Source organism: Cibotium barometz, chromosome 50 (assembly GCF_041138505.1).
Source record: "Cibotium barometz isolate CiBa-2024 chromosome 50, ASM4113850v1, whole genome shotgun sequence".
Lineage (NCBI taxonomy): Eukaryota > Viridiplantae > Streptophyta > Polypodiopsida > Cyatheales > Cibotiaceae > Cibotium > Cibotium barometz.
Genome location: NC_141095.1, coordinates 42,525,305 through 42,537,613, shown reverse-complemented (window position 1 = coordinate 42,537,613; position 12,309 = coordinate 42,525,305). Strand labels below are relative to the sequence as shown.

Genomic DNA, 12,309 nt, shown 5'->3' with positions numbered 1-12,309 from the left:
TGAATAATGTATCGCTAATCTCAAACCTTGTATTAAGAGGTTTTTATATATATAAATACTCATGCAGGGTTGTTTTAGAGATAACAATATTTAATTCATATGGCTTGCTCTAGGATTGTTAGAATAGTTCACTAATAATCCGAACATTGTATTGTTTGATCGCCACATAAGGGTGATGATGTTTATGGTAGCAACGCGGTTGATTGCCGACCAGGCATTCTGAATTATTCTTTTATTTATGGAATACATTCATAATGTGTTGGATATACATACTTATTTTCAATAATTGGTTGACTCTATTGATAGGAAATACTGTTTATTGAATACATTCATAATGTGTTGGATATACATACTTATTTTCAATAATTGGTTGACTCTACTGATAGGAAATACTCTAATGATTAGTTGGGTCTACTTAGTTGTTTATTGGTATCTATCGTTCGGGTAGAATTATAACTATGGTTTTGACTACTAGTGCTTGGATACATGATAAGCATTTGGTAGCTTATGGATCTTCTCCCCTTCTCTGATTTTTCGACTGATTATTCGGGCCTCTGATTCTATGGCAGAATATAGTAACTCACTCTCTTATCTCTTACTTCTGATGATGTTGGTAGCTGGCTTTAAAATAATGTGTGGAAATGTGGATGACTAGCACTAGAATAGAAGACTAGTTTTAGTAGTTTTTAGCTTGGGCATGGACATACAAGGCCCATTAGTCTACCCACTATGTGGATTATTATGCCATTTATTTGTCTTACCTTTTTTTAGGATGATTACATGACTTGTTTACTGGTTATCTATCCGAAAATTGGGAATTGACTCTTGAAGTCTAAAAAGGGACTAATTGACCCAACCATAACATTGGGATCTTTGAGTGACATCTATAACATGTGGTAGGTCTTGGACACCTGTAATACACATACAGGCTAACAATTTGTTTGTTTATGTTGGATGGATGCAGGTAACAGGATCTACCTTCTCAAATGTCTCGTAGTTTAAGCTTTAAGACACATGTTTCACTATCTGAGACACATTCTCTCTTAACTTATGACATGATTATTGTAGACAATACTTTTGTTTTGTCAGACTGTTTGGATTCTCGAATTTATTGTTCGGTTATGAATATGATATAAGTATAAATAAAAAACACACACACATACATACATGTGCGCGTGCGTGTGTATGTGTATGTGTATGTATGTATGTATGTATAATATATAAATCTATACTATCTATTATGCACAAGTTTTTGGGAGGGAGGCGGAAGGGACACATGGTAGTCGGAAGAGGGCCAAGTGTTGGGGTAGGGGAAAGAGACAAGGGGTTGTGATGGGGAAGGGGAGGAGCCACTTGTTGGGAAAGAGGGGAGAGAGAGAGAGAGAGAGAGAGAGAGAGAGAGAGAGGAGTGTAGGGTTATGTTAAGAGAAGAAAATTTAAATAAATAATATAATACAAAAATATAAAGATATATAATAAATAAGTATAAAATATAGGTAAAATATAAATATATATAATAGTAATATATAAACATATAATAAGTAAAGATATTAAGTATATATATATATATATATATATTAAATGCATATACATATAGTAAATATATAATAATTTATTTATTTTAAATCATACTACTAAATTATAAGATAATGTATATAATATATATTATTTTATATTTTTATATAATATATGAGTATAAATAAGAAAATTAAATACATATACATATAGTAAATATATTATAATATATAATAATTATATATATATATATACATAATAATATAATATATATATAATAAATAAATAAAAATATACAAAGAAAGAAATTAAAATTATATGTATATAGTAATATAATATAATAATAAAATATAAATTAATATACATATAGTAAATATATAATAATATTATATGAATGTAATTATGTATAAACACATTCACACACATATTATGTATATAGTAAATATATAATAATATTATATGAATGTAATTATGTATAAACACATTCACACACATATGTACGCCTCACAGTGGAGTGTGTGTGTGTTTGAGAGAGAGTTCTATGTGTGTGAGAGAGTGTATGTCAGAGAGAGAGAGAGAGTGAATATGTGCACGTGTATGTGTGTGAGAGAGGATTGTGTCTGTGCATGTGACATATAGGCATAGAGAGAATGCATGTGAGAGAGACACACAGATATGCGACTTCAAGAGCCTCTCCCGACTCTCTCTCTCTCTCTCTCCGCGTCTCGTACCACTACTCGCAGACTCCACAAACTCATCTGAACCCCATGTCGTCGTCGTGGAAGATTTTTTTTATATTTAAAAGTCACTAAGCCAATATATTCTAAAAGGTAGTACTGCCCCAAACAAAGAACTGAGGAAAACCGATCAAAATTTAACAGTGTAATTATAAACGCTAGACACAAACTGTAATGATACCAGCTTAGATGATTACAAGCAATCTAAAGCAATGCTCATTATAAGAACTATTATAGCATTCTTAAATAGACTGCTGCAAGACTCTCCTTACACAAAGAAAGTAGTTTGTTTATATTAACAATCTCTCTCTCTCTCTCTCTCTCTCTCTCTATATATATATATATATATATATATATATATATATATATATATATATATATATATATACTCATCATTACACAAAAACAATGTTTGTAGGATGTTTAAATATGGATATTTTTTTAAGACATTGCACAAGACCGACCAATGTTCCCCAAAAACTATATACTATTTGCACCAAAAAAAACCCCTCTAATTTTACACTTGCAAAAAAAAAAATCCAATCTTCAAGAGAAAACTTCAAATTTTAATGTTCTCAAGAAATAAATTTAACTTCTAAGATACGATAGCACAAAACCTTTTCACACCGAAAACTGAACTTTAAAAACTTTACATTGACAAATTATAAATTACACGATGATGTATGAAAAATATCATACTATCCATCTTGATAGTTGATAAAGCATTACATAGTCAACTTAGTAAAGATAATGCCTGCTCTTCTTTCACATTGGAAACAAAAGAATGTGACCTTGTATGCTCAAGGCGTCTGAATTTTCAAGTTTAATTTCTTATCCACTTTCTAGCAGATGTATTGAAAGAAATTGATATTTTGAACTTGAAATTTCAAGATGAGCATGTCGACATAACAATCATTGGTAGACATGTGAACATTGTGATGGGTACACTCAAGGATTAGATATTTGGGAGATTATTTTGGAGGGGGTGCAAAACACCTTAAAGAATTGTTGAAAAAAACTCATGGTGGTGTTTTTAAGTGTGAGAATAAGGAGGGTGAAATGATTGAGCATATCCTAAAGTGTGAAAGTATTCCTAATAGTACAAGACTAGGAGATATTGAAGGATATATTCTTTTAGCAAAAGACTTATTCGAGAATTATTGTTGGGACTCGATGTCAGGTTTGCTGATTACCAATTGTTCAATGCAGGAACGAAAGCTCTTCTCACCTAAAAACTATCCCAACGATAAAGTAGATCGAGGAAAATTTTCAAGACAATTTTTGGTTTGGCTTTGTGATAGATTTGCAAATGGGTCATCCCCACTTGTCGACAAGGATAAATGAGAGAATAAATTGCCATGCTTTGTGGCAACCTTATTGGAGGCATATCCGACTAAGGGTCTCTTTGACACACATGGACACGGTGTGGCAATGAAGTAGAGTGGAGACAAATGTTTCTAGAGCTATTCAAACTTTGCCAAATCATTCTTATATTACCTGCTAGCTGCGGGAGAGGCTTTTCCCAAAGCAAAAAGAATCAAGAGTCCGGATATATTACCTGCTAGCACTGTCATGTGCAAGAGAGGTTTCTAGCAGCAACATAGAATGAAGAGTCATGATAGATCTTCTATTTTCTTGAAAACCTTGGACAGACTTGTGTTTATATCACTTTCTGCTTAGGAGAAGCTTGAGGATGTAAACTAGGATGGCACATTTAAAATGTAGACGTAAAACACTACATCAATGTCACCACCACAACCAATTAAGGCCTTGCTCAAAGTAGACATATTATGTCTACTAACAAAAGGGGGAAAATGGAAATGATGAGCGATTTTTGACAAGTACAAAAGAAGAGTGCACCTCCACACTTGTCAACAACACGCACGCACACATGCTACTCTCAACACAACCAAAGAACTTTGGCAGGCATTCTTTTTCTTTTCTGCACTACATAAATTCATTGAATTGTGTACGTCATACATAGCTGCACCAACCACAACCGTGTGCGCTTTCTGCTAACATCATATACTCGATCGACATATTAGGAAACTTCCGGGCTATTCACAAGTTGGCCTACCACTGGTGGGAGAAGGCGCTGATGAGGGCGGGCGCCACAAGACTTGAGAGTAGGAATCGAATCTTAATCTTGGGAGGGATGAGGCCAAAGGTATAACGTCGGAGGGCCATGAGCCACCTTTTTTGCCCTTCAAATAAATGGTGACCATTTAGGACGAGTCTCCCATTTTTGAATTGAGATTTTTGTAAAATCTGAATTCAACAATCAACATACTTACGAAGACACGTGTCACATGCTTCAAAATTTTACTTTTTTGGCCTACTCAAGATTGTACCAACCACATGAAAAATGATACAAGCCCTGTTTCGCATTTGTTCCTTCATGTCTCCACTTCTCTCTATCTTTTCCCATTTATTACTTCCTCTCTCAAAACATCTTTAAACTTCTGGATCACACCTCTTAAACCTTCTAGCAACATCACTCAGATTGCTTGGTTTGTTGCTGGCCAATTCAACATTGCTCTGATTGCAAAAGGAATTAGAGAAATTCTTTATAACTCAGGGTTAACATGATAAGCCTCCTAGCAATGCTATTGCACACTAACTCGACTTCAGACGCTCATGCGCACAACAAAGCACACAGTTTCTTACCTGCTTATTTTAGTACAAAAAAATTGTCATGCATACAATGGATCTTGTGGACCCACCTCGAGCTGCTCTGCACCCACCTCGCCAAAGACGAGTTAACCTTACACTGGGCCTCCGCACTCAAGCATGCCCAACGTCCCCCGTCCCCCAACCGTCGGCCACGACTCCTCATCAACTCCAAATCCAAGATATGCTCCACAGCCATTGAGCTACCTTTCTAGGTGACATAGCTAAGGGAGACCTCTCGGCCATACTCATTAGCCCCATGCTTGATATTTTGGAGAGTGGTATACCATCTACTGGGGGTTGATGCTCCTCTAATGTTTCTATGTTCCTAGTATATTCCATGAGTTTACATGGACAATTTTGTATCACCCCAATGAGATAGCTATGTTTATGTTTTGTTTCTGTTTTATTTTCCATTCCATGATGAGATATGCCATGGATATTATTGTATCACTTTGGTCTCATAGGCCCATTGGGTCTTTAGTAGACGCTTAATATCTCTCTCTTTTTTTCCCCGTAAAGGTAAGAACGTAATATTATGTAAATGTAATGTACATAGGCCTCATGGCCAACAATTGGGCTATAACACAAACTTGGAAAAAGGGGAGAGGGGGGCAGAAATATTAGACAGTGACCATGCCGCTGGAAAAACCCCTCTATCAACCATGCATGAAATGGAACTGTGTGGATGATCCGAATCCAAGAAGCCGCCAACTCTTGGCCTATCACATGCGCGGAAGCCATGGCCGAAAGCTACCACGACAACAAGCACCAAATTCATCCAATATGGCCCGACTGGCCATCAATTTCGGGTGAGCCATATGTGTCACAAGCCAATCCACCTGAACAAATGAAACAAATGCACAAGTGCAGCCTCCACTATTGCACCCGGAAGATAGCCGAAAACCCAATCCTTGACCGAAACATGTGTGCGCGCAATGGACCACCAAGCGTTCAACAACCAAGCAATAATGCATGAATAAATGGCGGCTATTCTCTAGGCAAGTGGTGCAAAAAACACAAAGGCCTGCTGCAAGCTTCCTCCTGCACAATTGATCCCCTGTAGGTAAGCCTCCCACCAACACCCGCCAAACAAAGACTTTCCCTTGAAAAGGGATCGTGGAACGCCAAACACCCATGAATGTATGCTTCCACCACGAGCATCTTCAAGCTCAACGCCAAACTTTGTTGGCTTTTTGAATAACCCACCTCTTATCCTTAACCAACAAATGGTAGACTTGGTTAGCAAACACTAGCATAAGATCCCCATGCTTTTTAAGCATCCAATTAGCCCATGGTATAGCAGCCTCGAGGGCTAGAATATTCCGAAACGAATCTAATTTCTCCTTAATCACACTCCACGGTAAACTATAAGACCTGGGAACCCGAAAATGCTGACAAATCCAATGGAAAGCGAAAACCCAGCCCCGCCTCGATATCAATGCATCAGCCACCCGCACCAAGCGCAACCTAGCCATACGGTTCAGCTGCTTGAAGGAATCATCCCTCCCTGGCCAAGTCACAACCCATGTGGTAACAAAAGGCTCTCTGTAGGAGGAGTTTGCATGAAGCCTATTCTCTCTCTCTCTCTCTCTCTCTCTCTCTCTCTCTCTCACACACACACACACACACACACATTCATTCATGAATGGCATCCATGCCTAGCTGGACACCAAGTTCTAGCCATATCATGTCTTCTCAAGCCTCAATGGCCAGTATCCTAGGGACCACATCCAATGACTTTAATGTTTCAACTCCAACAGAGTCACAAACATAAACACATGCACACACAAAAATGTTTCTAAATGAAAAGCATTTCAAGAAAAACTATAAAGTATTCGCACCTTTATCCTTTTTGAGACTTCAAGAAAAACTTCAGTCTAAGCATTTGAAATAACAGAAACAAGCGAAACTGCCCTTCAAACATGAGATGTTTCTTGAACCTCTTATTATCAGACCCCCCCCCCCCCCAAAAAAAAAACCAGTAGTAGATAAACAAGAATCGTCATGAAATACATCCTTTCCCTATCAATGTTGACCAGTCCCTCTGAGTACAATCAAAAACTGCAAATTGGCCTTTGATATGTCCGGTAAAGCTCAGAATTGCATGTCTTGTAAAGCAGCAAAGATAATGCTAGCCAAATGAATGACAAGGCCACAATGATGTGAATTTTCTTTGAAGATCCAAGGCATACAACTTAAATGTAAAAGAATCAGGTGCTTGATGTCACATGATCAAGTCATAGAAAGAAATAGGCCGAGTAACTACTCTTCTTGCTCACAAGCTATCTTGGCCTTCATCACTACATGATCAGGCTCTCATGGCCCAGACTCCTGTCACACAGCATTTGTACTGTCCCAGCTCTTGGTGTGACCACTATCAAACCTTTTCATCAACATCTCCATTTTCTAGAGCACTAACCTGACCTCTTTGAGCTTTGTCACTGAGTGAAGGATAAATTCGACGCTCCTTCCCTCCAGGCTTGGAGGATGCATTGCCGTACCAAATCATCCCTACAATGGCTAGTAGCATGCCTAGGACAACCTGCAAATTCAGTCCCTCCCTCCCAAATAGGAAGAAGCCCAAGATTAAGACTAAAACAGTTTTCATGTGACCCAGCACCTGAAAAGAGACTGCTGTGAATCTCCCAATGCAAATGAACTGACTTAGGTTGGTACCCACAGCAATGATGCACGAGATAACAATAAAAAACTGCATTCCATAAAAACATCCATCAGGTGCTTGTGCTTTCAAACTTGCTTGCCCATTGCAAACCCAAACTTAATATTTAACATGCTCTTACCACTGAAGGGACGCTGAAGTCAAACTTGTGAACTCTCTTTTCTGTAAGCCAAAAATCAACAACAGGTCCAGCAAGTAATAAAGATGCTGCCTGAACTGGTGCTGTGTGACTAAGAAGATCAAAAGAGCCAAGAGAGTATTTTTTCTGGAGAGAATGCACATACTGCACCGACAAAAGAGAGGAGAAGAAATGGCATAAGTAAACATATCCTTTGCTTCCGTAACTTTCCGTTGCACATTAGAGCAAGTAATAACAATTAATAATCATGAAGCTAAACACGTGCGGTAAACAAACAGAAAAGCTGGAAATTTCATACTATTTACAGAACTTTAAAAAACGTATTGTAATCTTAACTCGTAAGAGTGTAATCACAGAGCTTTAGACCATCAACTCCATCCTCCGTAGCATAGACTATGTGCACTGACGTAATCAACACCCCAAAGTAGGTGCATGCTTATGCATAAAAATATTCCACCATTATTCACCTCTTTGGAGGTGAAGGGTTAACTCAACCATGATGAAGGTTAGCAAAAAAAAGCATAACCAAAAAAATGTAGCCAATCCTTCCGTGAAGTCCTTTCCAAAATCTCCATAAACACAGCTAAAAACCAAAGTAAGTCCTAAACTAAATCATGAGGTAGCAGGCTAGCTCACCTCCCAACCGAAACCACCATCCAACGATCCCCCCCGAGCCAACAGTAGGGCTCGCAGCACAATCCTAAGTCCCGTGTCAACTCTAGCATCCCATACCACCAACGCCTTCTCGAAAGCATTCGACACACCAACCTACATACTCACCGTGTGCGTGGCATGAGCATGTTTGCTCTCCTGGTCCAAGCCAGACCTTCAACGGTGCATCCACACAACTCTCTCTCATAATAACTCAAGCTCTCACTTATATATGATAACTACGCCATAAATACACCAGCATACTTATCCGAAGATGTGGGGAATCTTCAGAGATTCGCAAAGGTGATAGAGATCTTCTGTCATGCATGAAAAGCACAGTTCAACTAGCACAAGTCGTGTGGATTTTGGGTTGGCTCTCAAACCGCCCCAACTTGGCATCCAATCAAGGCTTCTAGTGGATCCCAAGAGGCACTCTAGTCTGTTATCTTGGATGCCAGGTGGGCATCGATTTCTCCCCAGAGAAGTAGTTAACCCCTCTTCTTCTAAGCATTCAGCAGAAGCTTCTCTACTGGAGTATAGCGAGGCTTTCCTTAGCTGGCCAAGTGGTGGTGGCGAACCAAGTTCTTCTTGCCACCATGTGGTATATTACTTCTTCATGGGCCTTCTCCCGGGCCTGCATCGGTCAGGTTCAGCGGTTCTGTAAGCCCAACGGAGCGTGCAATGACAGATGCAACCACATGTACAAGAGATAAACATAGAGAGAGAGAGAAAGAGGAGAGAGAGATGGGAATAGGGGGTTTCACACAGTACACCACGCTGAGCGGGGAACAGGCCCTGCCCCCTCTTCAAGAATTTATTTCATGAACAATCCACGGGCTTTTCCAAGCCTAGACCAATACACAAATGAATACAGTATCAAACAAAAGTGTCGATGTCAAGATTAGACCAAGTCAATGTCGAGACACAAGATAACTGATGCCGAGCTCACCACGAGGATGACTCACAAGAGTCTTACACCGGGCTAGTACCAATATCCAATATTTGAACCGGATTATGATGTTTCACAAATACCCCCAAGAACTCTGGACCCAATATGGAAATGAGTCTCAATAGGGGTAATCACCAAGGTGGCAGCGCTGAGTGTGTGGCTGCCGACAACTGAAAGATAGGAAGAGGTGGTGCAAGGCAGTGATCCTCAGGCAATAGGTGGCGGAGCAACGTGCTGTACAGAATGGCGTAGCTGTGGCGCAAGTGGCAGCGTTGGGTGGCTGATGTTGCAGGTGGCGGCGTTGCTATTGTAGCGCTGGTGGTGCGCACAGGCTAGCAGAAGAAGCAGCTCTGGGCGGCGCTTCTTTGAGGACAGTGCAAACGGCACTAGGGGTTCTGCGCAAAGGCAACAGGTGGCTGTTGCCATGACGGCGCTGCGTTGCTGACGTTACTGGTGCTACTAGCAGCAACTGCAACAATTACGAGCATTGTAAGGCGGAGGGTTTTACAGGGCAGCGGCGGAACAGACAGCTCAAGGCGGCGCAACTAGTGTTGCACTGTCCGCAGACTGGCGGAGCTGCAGCTGATCCGGATATTGTGAGGTTGGCGCATTCGTCAGATTTAGGCGGCACTGGCGGTGCAGTGGTGGAGGTGGGCGCTGTTGCCCCGCCGGCAGAGGTGGAGGAGCTGGGAGGTGCTTGGGGTAGAGAAGAAAGATGAGGATAATGATGCTCTCAAAAATCTCCACGAGTACTATGAATCTCCAAGAGGGTGCATGCTTCTTTATATACTTGAATTGAAGGGGTGTCTACTTTTGCCACGCTTTGCTTTTGCTCTATCTTCTTGCTTTTGCTTTTCTTTTAAATATTATTTTAATGAAGCCAAAGTTCTTGATTTGCTTTTATAATCTTCAAGGCCTTGCTTTTTGCACCCAAAGTAACTTTTTGAAAAAGCGGCTTTAGCTTTTTGATCCACTTCAATGTCCTCTTACAAACGGTGCCCTCAGCTTTTTGGTCAACAAAGTTTTGACTTTTGCTTTTTCTTGCTTTTCAACCAAGACTGGTGCTTCTTCCAATGCCAGCATTACGAACCCTGGTTCAATGTGTCCATCGTCCTGACCATGTGTCCAGGCATGAGTTCTATCATGTGAAAAGAGCATGGAGGACCAAATAGTTACAAGTTGATCCGCAATTTTCTGTGGGTTGGCAACAATGGGAGGCCTGCCCGGGCCAAGGTGGCTCGTGCCATAGAGGGGGTCTAGACATCATCGACCCCACCATACAGAGTCATGCCTTGTTGAGCAAGTTGACTGTTAGAGGACTTCTTCCAGGCAGCGAGCCATTGAAGGACTTCCTCCTATCACGATTTCGGCTCGTATACCAAGCCTGGGGAGACCTTGGCTGCAAAGCACTAGATGGATCTTCACGGAGATAGAGGCCCCATAGCTTTAGCCCAGCTTTTGATGACAGATTTGTAGCCAGCCTATTACAAGCTTGGGATCACCTCACACTGGCCCTCCAGCAAAATCAGTTTCTGGTAGCATCTGAGGAGCGTCTTTGACAGCCCTTGATTTGGAACCCCCAAAATCAGTGCTCACATGCTAGGGACTCGGCCTCATGTATCTTGGGAAGCTTTGAGCACGAGACCTGCTAGGCCTCTTGGAGATTGGCTTGCATTCAGACAGCTTCCCCCAGTGGCTCGAGAGAGAGGCCAGACTAGGATCTGGGGCAAAGACAGACTCAGTTTCAACATCGACTCTGCCATTCCTCCTACTAGGTCTCTAGGGCTTAGGAGAGAGACCAGACTGGGATCCAGGGCAGACACAGTCTCAACTTCAACATTGACTCTACCATTTCTCCTGAGTGGTTGACCCTGATCCCAAACCTAGATCATCTTCCCCCATTGCCAGGCGTTTTTAAAACGGGAAGTAATATACAACTTTTATACTTTCAAAAAACGCTTTTTATTTTTAGGAAAGTTATTAAAATAAGTTTTTTATTCATTAATTTTTTAAGCTATAATTATGGCTTGTATATATAGTTTTTAAGCCTAGGAACCACAGATTTCATGTATAAAAGTTAAGCTTGGGCATAAAAACTCAAGGGTGAACAATTTGAAGCCTATGGCTATCATAATTCATTAAATCATAATGATAATACATTTACATGGTCCCAAGTCCCCATGGGTCTGGTGGTGGCAATGCCATTCAACATTAGCTTGAATATTGATTTACCAATGACCATTCAACATTAAGCATTCATGTAAAAAACACATCCCAAAAAAATAAAAAAATAAAAAAATAAAAAAATAAAAAAATAAATACTTGCCTTAAAAACGCTTCCCAAAAACAAGGACGTTTTGAAACGTATACATTTCTTTATTTTTTTCAAAAGAACAACTATGTTCCCCACACTCGCTAGGAGTGTTTACCAGGCATGATATTCTCCTGACAATTCATAGCACGGATGAGAGCTCCGCATTGCTCACTTTTTCCATTGGACCTCATGGCAAATTAGTGAGATCAAAGTCCCTCTTGGAGGACTTCAAGGGATGCACGTTACAACGGATGAGGGTGATCGGATTCCATGCACATGAGTGGCACATAGACCCACCTCCGGCCAAAGAGACTCTGGCGTTTATGGATTTGGGAGAGCCAGCCCATCATGTGCCTCCAATGAAACCTGAGGGAGTGGACTTGGTGTGATCCTGCACACAGGGAGGAGGCTTCCGTTACCCTGTTCTTTGCATAAACCGCACAGCTAGGCTGTAGGATCCAAATGCCCAAGGTCAAGGGCACCCCCGCAACAACAGGACACTGGCAATCTCAAGGCCTCTCACCTTGCTTTCTCTCAGATTTTTGGAAGAGACTCTCGGACAGGTTGTTGGCCCATCGGCAATCTCAAGGCCTCTCACCTTGCTTTCTCTTAGATTTTTGGAAGAGACTCCGGGTCCCTTGTATGACATAG

The 12,309-nt window shown here is 40.7% G+C and overlaps 1 protein-coding gene across 2 annotated transcripts in view; it reads right to left on the bottom strand.

Annotated features, from left to right (window-relative positions):
* Window positions 1-6,893: 6,893 nt before the first annotated feature.
* LOC147610122 (UDP-rhamnose/UDP-galactose transporter 4-like) overlaps window positions 6,894-12,309 on the bottom strand; it is a 63,663-nt gene continuing 58,247 nt past the window's right edge. Inside the window, exons 4-5 of one of the 2 annotated variants that reach the window (XM_086786775.1) lie at window positions 7,727-7,888; window positions 6,894-7,635 (exon numbers count right to left, since the gene is read on the bottom strand). In XM_086786775.1, the coding sequence (XP_086642901.1) occupies window positions 7,303-7,635; window positions 7,727-7,888 (495 nt within the window). In that variant the 3' untranslated portion in view covers window positions 6,894-7,302. The remainder of the gene's footprint in view (window positions 7,636-7,726; window positions 7,889-12,309) is intronic. The other variant, XM_086786776.1, reaches the window with a different exon arrangement.